Source organism: Pseudopodoces humilis, chromosome 14 (genome assembly GCF_049639895.1).
Source record: "Pseudopodoces humilis isolate 2021_Gansu_Grassland_sample_001 chromosome 14, ASM4963989v1, whole genome shotgun sequence".
Classification (NCBI taxonomy): Eukaryota; Metazoa; Chordata; class Aves; order Passeriformes; family Paridae; genus Pseudopodoces; species Pseudopodoces humilis.
The window spans coordinates 9982959-9997800 of NC_142213.1; the positions used below are offsets into that span (position 1 = coordinate 9982959).

General features: G+C 55.1%; 1 protein-coding gene across 2 annotated transcripts; it reads right to left on the minus strand.

Moving 5' to 3' along the window:
* Positions 1-9864: 9864 nt before the first annotated feature.
* On the minus strand, positions 9865-13605 carry IRX5 (iroquois homeobox 5). 2 transcript variants are annotated; one of them, XM_005526356.3, is made up of 3 exons: positions 13167-13605; positions 11535-11940; positions 9865-11284 (listed from the first exon to the last, which is right to left on the minus strand). In XM_005526356.3, the coding sequence occupies exons 1-3, from the start codon at positions 13413-13415 to the stop codon at positions 10521-10523; spliced, it is 1419 nt and encodes a 472-aa protein (XP_005526413.2). In that variant the 5' UTR covers positions 13416-13605; the 3' UTR covers positions 9865-10520. The 2 variants fall into 2 exon arrangements, with proteins under 2 accessions (XP_005526413.2, XP_005526412.2); XM_005526355.3 differs by having other exon boundaries at positions 9865-11287.
* Between the last annotated feature and the right edge of the window lie 1237 nt (positions 13606-14842).

Consider the following 14842-nt stretch of genomic DNA (forward strand, 5'->3'; position numbering starts at 1 on the left):
GCCCAGGAAGCCCTGCCACGTGTCCCAGCTGCTCACAGCACTCACGGTGTGCTCCGCTTCCCCAACTTTGCTGCTGCACATTTTTCTCCAGCTGCTTGCAAACAACAGAGATCTGGTGGTCAAGAACTTCCTCATGATTTGGCATAGAGTAAACAGATAAAATTCATGAAGAGGATTTCTTGCAAAGGTAGAGACTGAGTTTAAAACTCAATTTTTTTCCCTTTTTTTTCCCTAGTTTCAAAGACAAAGGTGCCAGACTCCTCCCTCCACAGGTGAAGGCAGTATATTGGTGGAGATATTACAGACTTTCAGGAAAAGGGGGAAAAATTATTTTATTTTTTTCATCATTCTGAGCACCATTACCCCTCACCTCTGAACCAAAAAAGACTTTACGTGGTGTCATAATTTAGCAAATTACTTCCTCAAAGGAAGGTCAAACATTTTACCATTCAATCAATAGGAAGCGACTTGCAAATCATGTGTATTGATCATTGTAATCATTCAGAGGAATGTAGGGCAGACACTAAAATCACATGCACTTAGTCTTAATTGCCCACATTAAAGCAATTATGTCCCAAAACTGTCATTGTCTAATGCTATGCACACTACCCAGCATGGTAACTTTTAGCCATACATATTTAATCATAAATCAGCCTCTTAGTTCTATGGCTCTAAAGACTTACAATATTGCTGTAATTATGCAAATATAACTATGTCTTTTTTCATCAATGTGTAAGATTTGTTGCTTTGGGGAGCCAAGTGGAGGAAAATAAACCCTTATATTAATGCAGCTGGTATTTAATACATATATTTTATGGCTGTGCTATGTGTTCATGACACAAGTACTTAAAGTGACCTTAAATTGCTAATGAACAGAGAGCCTTTGTAAAAGCAGTCACAGGTCAAGGACTCGTAGATAAAACTTGTTGAGAGGTACATTGATGGTAGGCTTGTGTCAGGAGAGTGCTATTTGTTTGAGGATGTTTATAAACATTATTTTCCAGAGGATCATTTCAGCTAAAAGTGTCTCAGACAAATACCAATTGGTAGAATTGAAATAAATGTTTTCTGATCTTGTAAACATAAGGTGGGGATGCCTTTTTCCTTTTGTCAAGGAAGCCAGTGTGTTGTCTCAGGACAGTTTTGTTTTGATGAACTGAAAGATAGTCAGGTCAGGAGTTTATTCCTTTTACCATTCCAGAAACTATTTTCAAACAGATCTGAAAAATGAACAATTCTGGGGATGTCACATACCTTGTCTTTTGCAAACAAAAATGTTTGAAATCACAATTATTACTTAATATGGAACATCCAAATGTAAGAATTTCTCAGAAAATATAAGATAAAGTCCCTTAAAATTAAGGACAACAATTCTCCTGCCTTCCTGGGCTGAGATCTAGATTTGTCTCAGTCAATTCCCAAGCAGCTTTCCGGAAACATCATCTAATAAAGCCCAGAACAAGACATGAAAAGAAAAAAGTACAGAAGAGACTGCATTGTAACACAAGAGCAAGAGGAAGGAGTTTCACACTACTTCATCTTTCACTTCTTAACTCCCCTCTGATGGAGTGCAGGGCAGGCCATGCTCTGGCTCTGCATGCAGGGGCAAGAAGGGAAAGTGCACAGAGGGAAGACAGGCTGCTGGGATTGCCAGGCACCTCCACGTTACCATTCCCTACTCCCCTGAGCCTTACTGGAGCCTGAAACATCACATCATCTAGCAAGTGTTGATCACATCGGTAGTTGTGCAAAATGTTCTAGCACCTTCTCAGTCTTCAGCAAGGTGGGCTGCTGACACACAGGCCTGGGGGTACTTCTGTGAAACCTCAAAAGGTAATGAGACATGCTGCCTTTTTGGCACAGGCTCCAGATGAGGCATGTGCATCTTCACTGGGAGATGTGCAAGGTGCAGATCTCTCAACAAGCTTCAGAGCTGCAGGAACGGGGAACTGTGCATGGAAGGTAAGAGCTAAATTGATTCAGTCCTGGGAAGATCTCTGACTCCAAATCTCAGGCAAACTTATTTTAACAAGTTTTTGAGAATGTCAGCAACATTTCTGATCTTCTGGGGGTCTTAACCTATTCAAAGCAGTAATGTGTAGAGCATAAGATATCCTGTAGGTCGCATGTGTATCCAGGTGGGCACTGAATTACTGAAGTAATTCAGTATGGGCTCTTAAAAGACAGAAAGTATGTAATTCCTCTCAGAAACCCTTAGCCCCAAAAGAGTGATTCAAGCATTAAACACTGAGCAGAGGTGAAAGCTGTTTCAGTGGAGGAAAAAGGACATAAAATGTGTGGGCTCAATACGGTTGCACCAAGTCTGATCAGAGTACCAGCCAGGTTACATGCTGGCCCTGGATATGGCCAGTTTGGGGGTATATTCCCATGTCTCCATGCACGGCTGGGTGCTGAGGTGCTGCAGCATGCCTGATTGCCTGGGAATCCCAGCACTTCCTGCACTCGCTCGTTCTTTCAAGTAGCAATGAAGTTGTTTCGCTGGATCCTTTATGAAAGTTAAAATTGGTTTGTCATTTTCTTTTCGCTTCTCACACCTTATCTAGTTTCTACATTCTTCCCACTTCAGTAGTCAAAGTGATTGAAAGCCGAAAACTGAGCAGATCTGTCCCTGCAGCAACTTTCCTCGCGTTTCTCATTTACCATTTTATCAAACGGGCTCTTTGTCTTTGCAGTCCCCTGATGTTGCCTCTGTTACACGGTGATATTCTTCAGGTCATGGGGGTTAAAAGGGGGCTAAAAAGGAGATCATATTGGACTTGCTTTACACAGACATGTAGCATTAGACCCAACGCCCAATAGAGGAAAGATATACTACTCCTATTTGATGAGCAGCAGGCCAATAAATTCATTAATCATCATTTTATGCCTCATCAAACACTACCCAAGTTCCTCCATGGGAGTTATACAAATTAGCCACTGAAAAGGCAGTAATTTTAGTTTAGCTAGGTAAGTGCTTTTTGATTGCCTTCCTGAACAATGCTTCCCTTGACAAGCTAATAAATCAGCCCTTTCTGAATCAGAAGTGCAGCAAGTGCGAACAATAACTCCACATAGTTTCTCCGCTGATTTCAGCTGGAAGGCCTAAGAGGATGATCTGGGATCAAAGTCTCTTACTTTATTGCAGAGCAAAAGCTTTCTTTATGAAGAAGAGCTACAGAGAAATGAGGGAAGGGGGATTTTTTTAATCAATTAATGAGAGAAAAAGTCTTGAAACAAAAAGGAGGCCTAAGTCTCCAATTGCAGGGATGCTGGGAGGCCGGCAGGGCAACTCAGGCAGGAGCCGGCCCTGCCGCAGGTGAGGCTGGAGGCATAAATCGAGGGGCTGCTCCTGTGGAGAGTTACAGATTACCACGGCGAGTCAGAATACAGACTGTATTTAATCTGCGACCAATTGATTCCTTGAGTGTTTCAGATATTTGTAGTGTAGGTTTAGATTTGTTGGGTGGCTTTACAGTGGGAAGCCTTGAGGCTGTACTGTCTTATCTTTTTTTCAAATTGCTGCCTTTGACAGTATCATTTTTTTTAACTTGGCCGTAAATCATTTCACTAATCAGCTGTCACCAGCCAACATGCATACATTGGCATTCAGCCGGAGAATTTGTTTTGGAAGGCCTTTAGCAACAAAAACTATGTTTGTATCAATAACCGTCTGTTAATGTCTCATGCATACGGATGTAGAACACGGGGAGGAACAAGGGGAGACTGCGGTAACGGAGAACAATTTTGGTGGAGGGAAGAGGGGAAGAGCATTAATTGCCGCTCAGGGTGCAGTCTCCCCCCGCCCGCCACGGCTCGGGTGAGGAGCTACGTGCGGTACCTGCGGCCCCGCCGGGCCGCGCTGCGCGGAGCCCCCCGCCGATCCGCCGCGGCGGAGCTCCATGCTTCCCTCTCCCCGAGTCTAGACCTGAGGTATTTTAAGTACAGTGTGTCTCTTCTCCTCTTCATTAACTTTCCCTCCACACATCACTGCATGCCTCTGAAAATAACTTGGCAAACTGGGAGCCGTTTATCTCTTTTATCTTGGGACCTGATCCAATTAAATAAGTGCACATTTACATTTGCATCCATCAGCCATGAGCGTGGAGAGGTCTGTGGTTAGCTTTAGGCAAATAAGAGCCAATTTCGGGAGAAAAGAGGTATCAGGACGATGCCGCTCCCTTCCCGTGGCGGACGCAGGGGCGAGCCGAGCCAGGACGGGCGCAGGGCAGGATGCGGTCCCGGGGCAGGATGCGGCCCCCGCCGGCCCTTGCCGGGCTGCCCGCGCAGCACCGCCACGGCAGAAAGAGCTGCTTATTGCACAAGTGCCTGCATCAACCCGCTGCGAGTTCGCACATGCTCTAATTATAACAGATGAGTAACGCCGTGCGGAGGACATTTATTTTCTGGTAGTTGGAGGTGAAGAGATCCTCTGCTGAGGCTGCAGGAAGCGGCCGTCGGGGTACGACCCCGGGGAGTCGCTGAGCACCCCAGCTCCAGCCTCCCGCCGAGGTGAACCGGCAGAGATTTCCCTGACAGAAAAGTGCAGGAGGAGGCGAGAGAGGCTCGGGCAGCCCTGCCGCCGTCCCTCGCCTGCAATCTGGCTGTGAAAATATCGCGGGTTGCTCCCGTTGAGTACCGGCTATTCAGAGAACGCAGCCGCCCCGCAAAAGCGGGAGCGGGATGGAGGTGACCCGGCCAGGTCCCTCCTGCGCGGCTCTCCGCGCCTTTGCGACTCCCGCTGCCTCCTGCCCCTTGCGGGGCCCGGCACAGCCCTCCCGGGGGACTCCGCGGCCGCGCAAGGAAACGCTTCTGATTTCGGGAGAAAAGGAGAAGCGCCCATGCTGGGGCCCCCCGTGTCCCTCGCGTCAGCGATAGGTGGTCCCGTGGAGGTCTCGCCGGGGGTGCTGGGTGCAGCGAGGGAAGCCGAGGAGGACTTGGGTGCCGGGGCTCTATCCGCAGCCTCGGAGCAGGGGCAGGGACTGGGAATGGAGCTTTGGGACTGCCGGGGGCGGAGGAGGCGCCTGAGGAGCGCTCTCGGGCAGGAAAAGGCAGAGCCTGCGCAGGAGCCTCTCCCGCGGCCGCCCCGTCGGGCAGGGCCGGCACCTCGGCCAGGCACGGCCCGTTCACCCCTCGCCGGTCCCGGGCGAGCCCTCTCCCTGGCAGAGAAAGGTCCCCGGGTTAGTCGGGCCGCGCCGCCGGGAGATCGCTTCCGCACCCGCGGAGGCGCGGTGGAGGAATGCGGGGACAATGCGCCATCTGTCACCGCCGGGTCGCGCCGCGGCCGGGAGCGCCGCCGAGGGCGCTGAATTATGCTGAATGCGCCTTAGAAGATCTCGATGTAGACTTTGTCTTTCTCTGTCAGAGCCAAGTAAAAAGAAACAGCTGGCCTGAATTTTTAGCACCCATAATTAATTAAGAGCTTCATTCCTGGGATTTGATGATTCAATAAAGCAAGACCCTTATTCCCCTATGTGATTCCAGTGAATATCTACTCCACTCCAATCCTTTTGGGTCCCAAGATAGGGCAGATTAACGCTCTTTTTCTGTGGGAGAGAAGGGAAAAAATGCCTCAAGATTGCATCTGAGGCGCACACAAAAGGTAAATTCAAAACTGCCACTTGTTCTCTGCAAAGGCTCCTTATTCTCCGCCATTGATGTATTTGTGCCAGGTTTTAAAGAAACCAGAGGGGGGATGAGGAATTAACATATTGCTCATTTGGAAAAACAGCCGGTTCTGGTTTTGGTAACACTTGTTCCCTTGCCAGCCACAGATGTCCTTACTAATAATCGTGGCAGGTCACAGAAAGAGGGGAGCGGGAGGGGGGTGGTAGGGCGGGGGGCGGGCGGGCTCCCCGGCACTCCCGTGCTGCTCCAAGCCTGCCCCGAGCCTGGCTGCTGCTGCTGGGGCGGGCGGAACACTGCGGAGCCGGGAGCGCCGCACCGCCGGCTCGGGAGTACCCGCGGCTGCAACCGGCACTGGGCTCCGGCCGGACCGGGCCGTGGGGACGAGTTTTCCTTTGTTTTCTTTGGGTTTGTTTTTTTTTTTTTTTTTCTAAACTCGTCTCAGCTTTGGGTTGAGGTTCCTGTACTTTTCCCCACTGCAAAACCCCGTGATATTTTTTTATTCGCCTCCTTTAAACTTGCTGACCGTGTGGTTTCCCGTGTTTTCTTGGCGGAGGGGCTTTCACGTAGCTCCTAGGCAGGACGAGAGAAGATGCTGTTCAGAACCTCTCGCCGGGGCGGGGCAGGTGGATGGGGGGAGGTTCAATAAGCCAATTAGACGCGACCGCGCCGTCCCGGCCGCCGCGGAGGCTCCGCGCCGAGCGGGAGCCCCGTAGGTTAATCATGACAATTGGAAAGGCAACACTCGCGGGGAGAGCAGCGGGGGGGGGAAGGATGTAAACACGGTCCGGGGTGTTGAGGGTCTAAATTAGGATTTGTTTTGTTTTTAAGCGTGAAAGAGGAAGCAGCAGGGCTGCGCCAGGCTCCCCGCCTCTCTCGCCCTCCATCCCCGCAACTGAGAACCGGGGCTGGCGGTACAGGGGGCTCCCACCCAGAGCTCGGGGCCTGTGCTGGCTGCGGACCGCACCCCCAGCTCAGTCTCTTTGCTTCCAGAGCTGAGAGAATTTTGCCGTGGATGGGATGGATAGGAGCAATGGCTGCAACCCTGGGCTCGCAGCCCGCCTGGGGTCCTCTTATCCCGGGCGCACTGAGGTGTCGGTAGGCCCATCGGAACGGGCACGGCTGACCTCGGGACACTTGCCCGGGTTTCTCCGGGAAAGCCTCATCCTTCCCCGGGGACAGAGCGCTTGGCTCGGACGGGCGGGGAGGGGGCCGTGGCCCCGGTTCCCCGAGGCGAGCTGCGCTCCTTGCCCGGCGAGCTGCCGCTTTCCGCCGGGAGCCCCCGTTTGTCTCCTCTAGGGTCCCGGATCCTCGGTCCGCGGACGTGTCTACCTGGAGACTGAGCTGTTCCTGCCGCCCCACGCCTGGGCCCTGCCGAGCCAATACACCTGTCGGCCGAGCTGGAGGGTTTTAGGGGGGATGTTGGACTGTCACTTGCTGGAGAGGGCAGCCCCTCTGCTGCACCCCGCTGCCACCTGCACCGCTCGACCCGCGCCGTCGAGGGGGCGGCGGACAGCTCGCCGTCCCCCCGCCCCATCAAGGGCCGTGCCGTGGGGTCCGGGACAGAAAGGGGAGGGAGTGGGCACGGAAAGGGCTGAGAGGTTTCTTCCGGGAGCGGAGCTGCGCCCCGCGGAGGCTGAGCCATTCCCACCTGCGCCCCTGGACAAGCACCTGCTGCCAGGCGAGCTGATGAAAGTCCAATCTGGAGGACCCCACCGCCAGCCCCTCTCTTCCCCCTCACCTGCCCAAAAAGTGCTTCGCAGTGACAGCGAAGCCCTCCCGCCCCAAAGCTCCGCGGGGCAGCCCGCCGCCCTGGCCGCGCCCCAGGAGGGCTCCGCTCCCAGCGGGAGAATCGCTCCCGGCCCCTCCGAGGGCTGCTCCTGCGTAACCTACTGCAGCTCTAACTGGCAGCAGGCGTTATTTTTCTTTTAAGATACCCTCACTTCTTTTTCTTTCTTTCTTTTTTTTTTTTTTTTAAACAATAAATTAACATGCCAGAGGCAAAAAAAAAGGCGAACGCTGCCCCCTCCCCCCTACTCCGTTACGGAAAAGAAACTGGTAAATTCGTGTTTATGTTAAAGAATGGCTATACAGTATTATCTCCTGTGCCAGGGGAAAAGGGTGATGAATAAAATTGTTGTATGAAATGGTTTGGGCTACAATAATAGTTATGGTTTAAAATAGGCGACAGGCTGCAACCTAAAGGAAACGGTTAATTCCCTTAGGAATTTATACATCAAACGAAAACCGTATTGAGATCACTAATAGAACTATTCAGAATAGCCTTGAGTATAAGGAATAGGGCTTTTGAACGAGCGAAGCTCCTAAGCTGCTTTGCAAAATAGCTTTTTCATAGATCGGAAGATCAGCTGTGGAAAGGTAGCACGACAATTAAAAAAAAAAACCCCATAACTAGATGAATACTTGAAACCTATTTATTTTGAGGTAGTCGTCCCTCTGCAGAACCTGTTGTCTCGGGAGCCCGGTCCTGAGGGGCTTTGTCGCTCCCTCTAGCACAGGGCGCTAGGGAGTTTCTCCGAGTTCAGCCGGAGGCGATCTCTGCCGGGGGGACGGGGCCCGCGGCGCTTCGCCTCCAGCCCCGCACATCGGGGCTGCTTCTACCCCGGCCAGCTCTGCCCTGCCCCTCGCCGCGAGAACTTTATCCCGTTTTAAACAAGGCAGGTGAGTCCAGTAAAGGTCACTGCTGCTCGAAAAATACGCCTTCCTGCAGGTCTCACCGACTGGAAATTAAATATCCAACGGAGGAATTCGAGCGTCTTTTAAAAAATAATTTATCATTAATAAAATTACAAAATAACATACTATCATCCCAGGAATATCTGATTCTTTGCACATTTAGTTGAAACAATTTTGATTTTAAACCAGATTATCTACAAAAAATCGTATAACCAAGCGAACATGGACTGCATCTTTAAAACTCAAAATACAAACTACTATTTGAAATCCCGTAAAATGTAAATATGCATGAATAAACCTGTTACAGATAATAAATGGCTCTGACAAAGTTGAAGAGATTACAGAATAATTATCTGCCTCGTAAAGAAAAAAACTCCAAGCAAACGGAGGGGTATCTCGGCACCAGCCCCAGAGGTCCCAGTCATACTCCCATCACCTCAGCAGTGTCGATGTCAGCGTACAGCTGACACCCCCAAAATCCACATTGAACAAGGAGAGACCCGTCCCCAAAGCCGGGTGCTGGAACAGTCCTCGCCTTTATTTCTTTGCAGGGGACCGGGGCCGCTCGGGCAGCCGCACGAACGGGAACTGAGTCTTGGTTGGAGGTTCTGCTCTGGGGCGCCCCTAATCCGCTCGGGGACCCGCTTCCCCCTGCCTCGGGCTGTGGAGGGGCAGAACGGCGCGGAGGGGGCTCGGGGGGCTCTCTGTGCCCGCACCCAAGGGACGTCTGGTGCCTGGGATGGCCCCGGCGGCGCGGCCCCTGTCCCACCATCAGCCGCGGCTCTGCGGGCTCAGCGCGGAGCGGAGCGCGGCCCCGCGGGACTCCCGCAAGGCCGAGCGGGCGGCGGGAGCCAAACCCGGGCCGAGTGTGACACCTACCTGCCAGCGCCGGGAGCACCGCGCCCGCGGCCGGCCCTGCGCGGGGCTGCGCGCCCGCGGGCCCCGCCGGGACCGCCCCAACCCCGGGGGCAGCGGCGCTGAGAGCCGGCGTGGGCAGCGGGGGAAGGGAAAGGGGCCGCGGCCGCCCCCGCCGCACCGAGCGCCTTTGCCCGGGCAGTCGGCGGCCCCGGCTGCCGCCGCAGCACCGCTGCTGCAGCGACGCGGGCTAAATCTGGCAGAAAATCGAACTCATTAGCAAAGTTCACCAGCTGATTGCTTTGCATAAAACACGACACTGATTGGAAGTAATTAGGTTAAAAGATGGGACTGCCCTTCGATTTGGTGTTTCTAACAAGTGCTTTTGTGCGTGGCCTGATTTAAGCCTTCACCTCTGGGAACAGCGTCCCTCCCGCACCCTCCCCGTCCCGCTGCCGCCGCCTCTCCTGGCCCCGCGGCCGGCTCTCGCCTCCGGAGCCCCCGACCTTTTAAAAATTTCCTGCCACTTCCAAAAAGGCTTCAGGTACTACTGTGAGGTCCTCAGTGGAGCCCCGCGTCTCATTTAAGACGTGCTTTTATTTTTCCGCAGCTATGCACATGTCTGCCCGTTGCAAAAAGAGAGTGGTTTTGATTCTGTTAAAAATCTCTTTTAATTAAATATTTGCATTTTACAAAGGCGGCTGCAAGTTTGTTTGGGTTTTTTTTTAATCTAATATGTATAACCTATTTCCTTTTTTTGTCTCGTTTTTGCATTATAGTTTAACTTACACCCAAGGGAAAAAAAACAATAGGCATAAAAAATTAAATTAAACTTGTATATATATATTTTAAAACTATGAAACAATTCGGAAAAAGACACAGAAATGTATATATTTATATTACGAAAACAACATTAATGCCTGTACAGTTGTCTTGATTTCATAATTTACTTCAAAGATACTGTATTATCAATTTAAATACAAAAAAGCTACATTAAATATACAGAATAAGATTTAATACAAATCTTTCTTCTTTGTGTGTGTGAGAGAGAGCGTGTCACTCATTTGCTTTTCACTTGCTTAAGACATTTCTGGGTGGTTTCCACCCAGCCATTTCAAATAGACTCTTATAAACTTTTGAAGAGGGTGCTGGGAGGGAGGGGGGAGCTGGTCTTTTTCTGTTTGTTTTGTTTTTCTTTTGGTACTGGAAAAATAACTGCCAAAGCAATTTATTATTTCTCTCAAATAAATTAAAAAAGGAAAAATAAAAATAAAAAATAAAAAGAAAAGAAAAAGAAAAGGAACAAAACCACAGTCCCAGAAGGGGTTAGGGATGAGAAGCCGATATTAAATGTTGGACATACCTTTCTTCAGTTCGTAAGGTGAGTCTTTGCAAAGGTCTACTTGGGACTGGCTCCTGATCATTTTAGTGTCTTTAGCCAGGCTCTCGGCTCTGCTGAGGACAGTCTGATTTAATCCATTGAAGTGGGAGCCGGGGGCTGCTGCGGCGGGGCCGCCGGCGGGGTGCCCGTGCAGGGCCCCGAAGGAGCCGTAGTTCGTGTAGCCGGGGTAGAAGGGCGCCGTGTAGTAGAGCGGCCGGGGCAGGACCGCCCCGTTGGGGAAGGGGCACTGCGCGGCCGGAGAGCGCGGCCGCGGCGGAGAGCGGGACGGGCCGCCACCGCCCAGCACGGCGGGGCCGGGGGGTGCCGCCTCGCCGCCGGCCTCCTTAGCCTTGTCCGCCGAGGTGGCGATCTCGGCCAGCGACCAGAGCTTGGGCTTGGCGAGGGCCGCCTGCTGCGGCGAGTGGATGACGGAGGCGCCGGTGGCGGCGGGCAGCAGCGGGTGCAGGTCGGCGGCGTGCGGCGGCCCGGCGGCGGCGGAGGGCGGGCGGGACGGCGGGGGCTCCTCGCCGCCCGCCGGCGGAGGCCCGCGGCCCGCCGGGCACGGTCCCAGCGGGGAAGCACCGGGCGCCTTGTGGGGGCCGGGCGGCCCGTCGAGCCGCTCCTCCGCTAGCTCTTTGCAATCCGAGTCGCTGAGGCCGCTCTCGGCCTCCCGGGGGCCGGGGGACTCCTGGAGGCGCTCGCAGCCCGGAGCTGCCTTGGGATCCGCCGCTCCTGGTAGCGGGAGAAAGGACAGGGGTGGGGGGGCAGCTCTCGGGCTCGCCCTGCGCCCCCAAACCCGCCCACCCACTTCGCCGCCCACCCCTCGGTCCCCGCCGTGGCCAGGCCCGCAGAGCTGCCCGCCGGCTCCCCCCGCCCCGGCTGCCCGCTCGGGGGAACAGGCCGCCCGCCACCGCAGCACCGGGCCGGGGGCAGCCCCGAGGGCGCGGCCCCGGTGACCCGGCCGAGCTCGCTGTCCTACCTGTGTCCGGAGTCCCGGGGTCCCCCTTGTCCTCCAGTTTCTGAGGCTCGTCCTCGTCGTTCTTCTCCAGGTCGATGTTCTCTTCTTCCTCCTCGTCCTCGCTGCGGTTTCGTGGGGTCCAGGTCATTTTGTTCTCCTTCTTGAGCCGCCGCCTCGCGTTGGCGAACCAGGTGGAGACCTGGGTGAGGGTCATTTTGGTGATGATGGCCAGCATGATCTTCTCGCCCTTGGTGGGGTAGGGATTTTTCCGGTGCTCGTTGAGCCAGGCCTTGAGGGTGGCCGTGGCGTCCCGCGTCGCGTTCTTGCGGTATGCGGGGTCCCCGTAGGGGTAGGAGCCGAGCGGCGCCGCGTACGGGTGGTACCCCAGGGAACCGGCCATGCCCGGCGTGTGGTCGTAGGGCGAGCCCTGGGGAGAGAGGGGAGAGCGGCCCAGAGGGGCGAGGTCAGCGGCCGCGGGCGGCAATGACAGGGCAAAGGCAACGCCAGGGCCTGCCCGCAGCCCCTGCCCGCGCCCCGCCGCCTCTCCCCCGGCGCCTGGCCCTGCCCGGCTTCTCCCCCGGTTCTTTCCCGGGAGCTCTCCGGGGCCCGTAGGCTCCGGCTCCCAGAGACCACCGGCTGCCTGCAGCAACCCAGCGGTTCTAGCCAAATGCAGGAGCGGAAAAGCAAGTGGGCAGCGCGGCGTGGGGACGGACAGCGGCAGGGGGGCCGGAGCCTTCCCCCCCGCGCTGCGATCGCGGCAGACAACCTGCCGGGCCCAGGCGGCCGGGCGGGCTGGGCCGCACTTCCCTGCCCAGGGACGGGAGGAGGAAAAAATAAAGGGAAGAAGAAAAGAAGATAGAAAAGAAACAAAAAAAAAAAAAGGGGGGGGGGGGGAGAGGGTAAAAAATAAAAAGGCAAAATAAAAGAAATGGATACATAAAAAGGAAAGAAGGAATGTGAAACTCTGCCCTAAACATAGAGGAGAAGCTGAGCCAAAGTCGCCGGTTTTGGGGGGAGCTGCGGGGCGTTGGCTGTGGCCGCAGCTCTGTGGTGTGGATGTCCCGCACACGGAGTGGCCCCGCGCTGCCCCGCGGGCGCGCACGGCGGCGCAGTGCCCTACCTTCCCCTTCCCCTTCCCCTTCCCCTTCCCTTCCCTTCCCGCGCAACCCCGCGGAGCAGCTCGCGGCCATGGGATTAGAGCTCCGCAATATTTAAGCCTAATTATTACCGTGCAGGGGAAAGTTGCCTGGATTTATCGCCCGGATTTCTCCCATCGCCGACCGGTCCTGAGTTCATTCCCTTTTCAATCACAACAAGCTAATTGTTGCAAACTATGATTGGTGGTTTTTATACATTTAATTTTAATTTTTTTTTTTTAAGGGAATGAAACCGGTCCCCGCCAGGGCCGTGCTCTCCAGCGGCTCCCCCCGCGCCCGGCCCTGCCCGCCGCTGCCGCCAGCAACAGTGTGAGGCAGGGCACGGCGGCGATGCGGGAAAGTTGGGCGGCGAGGCGAGGAGCCGCGCTCCCTTTTGTCCCCGAGATCTCAAAAATTAAATGGGAAAAAAAAGCAGGCCCGGCGGGGGTGGGGGGGCAGGAGCCCGTGGGATGCCGTCGTGCCCGACGCGGTGCCGGCTGCCCGCGGCTGCTCTTACCACGTAGGAAGTGAAGGCGGCGGCGGCGGCTGCGGCCGGGTCGGTGCCGTACTGGAGGTGGGAGTTGTAACCCGGGGAAGGGGCGGTAAAGGCGGTAGATCCGGCATAAGGGGAAAAAGCGGAGCCCGAAGAAGATCTCCCAAGTTCATCGGTCCTGGGTCCGGAGATCACGCTGGTGCTGTACGCCGGGCAGGAATAGAGAGCCAAGGACGCTGACGGCTGGTACAAGTAACCCTGAGGATACGACATGGCCAGGCGCACACATATACCCGGGAGCCCAAGGCGCCGGGAGGGAGCCGCCGCGCTGCCGGCTTGGGGCGGCTGCGGCCGGGGCTTCGCGGGCGCCTCTCCGCCCTCGCCAGCTGGGCAGCGGCGGCACCTTGCTCTGCGCCGGGGCTGCTGCTCCGCTTTCGCCTGCAGCCGGGCACCGCTTCCTCCTTTTTCTCCCCCCCTTGCTTTCCCCTCTTTCCCTCCCCCCCTCCTCTCTTTCTCTCTCTCTCCCCCTTGCACTGGGGGGCTTTTTTTTCCCCCCTTCCTCCTCGCTCTCGCTTTCCGAAGGGTCCTGCCAAGATGCTAAGTTGGAAATTGCAGCTCCTGACGCCTTCAGCACGGCCCGGCGAGGCTCCTCCTTCGCGGGGTGTTGTCAGTGGAAGGACTGGCAGGACCCCGCTGGGCTGCCGCGGCCGGGCCCAACCAGCGGGAGGGCTCCGCGCTTCCCTGGCCCTCCCTAGCGCTCAGAGGCTCAAGTGCGCCGGCTCCTGGATTGCAGTCACCTCCGAGCCATTTAAGATCAGCTCCAACTTTCTGCATGTGCTAAATACCGTGCGGAGCAGCGTTGCGCCGGAATGCAAGCCAATCAGTATATGAAAAAAAAATAGATCTTTAATAAGATTTATTAGCCGCCCGGCTCCCCCTCTGCACAGCCACCCCTCCTCGTGCTCTCTGCCCCTGCCCCTCCCTCCGCTAAATCATTGGAGGTGGGATATACGGCGGACTGGTGGTGCTGTTAGTTTTGACTTTCTTAACAAAAAAGGAGGTTTGGGTCGGGGAAGAGCCGCAGCCCTGTCCCTGTGCTGCTCGGCCGGACACTCCCGCGGGCACCGGACCTGTTGCGGCGGCCGTGCGGGCAGAGCAGCGGCGGGGGTCCGGCCAGGAGCGGGGATCAGCTTCGCGGAGGGCTTGGATTTAGTCTTTTTCAGAGCTGGTGGCGAGAGAAGGGCGATCCGGAGGGGAGCGAAGGGGGCTGAGCTGGGTTCGCAGACACCGCTCAGAGCGAGGGTTCGCCCGCGGATCGCAGGAACACACCGGGTATCCTCCCCCCGCCCTCGGCTCATTGAAGGGTCGAGGCGAAAGCAGATTAAAACCATATGAACCGGGATAAATCCCTGCCGATCAGAAGATGTAATCTCCTGTGATTCCACCAGATATATTTCCCAATAGAAACATATCCCGATTTATTCCCTTCTCGCATTTTTTTTTTTCCCTTGCGGTTGAGGAAATGAGTTGCTCCAGGGGCAGCGGACCCCCGGCCATCGGGATCCGCCGTGCCTTTCTTGGTCTGGGGGGGGGGCAGCATAGTAAGATTTATATTTTTAGAATTTATTTTATTTTGTAACTTTTGATTTCCCGGCCTTTATGCTCTCGCCGCGGTCCCCCGGGGGAAGTACGCGAAGACG

Bases quoted from the DNA above. Each gene is read 5' to 3' on its own strand.
- IRX5 (XM_005526355.3), bottom strand. From the start codon at position 13,415: ATGTCGTATCCTCAGGGTTACTTGTACCAGCCGTCAGCGTCCTTGGCT. The intron at 11,941-13,166 runs GTAAGAGCAGCC...CTCTCTCCCCAG, and splicing joins CCGCCTTCACTTCCTACGTG to GGCTCGCCCTACGACCACAC. The intron at 11,288-11,534 runs GTAGGACAGCGA...TCCCGCTACCAG, and splicing joins CCCCGGGACTCCGGACACAG to GAGCGGCGGATCCCAAGGCA.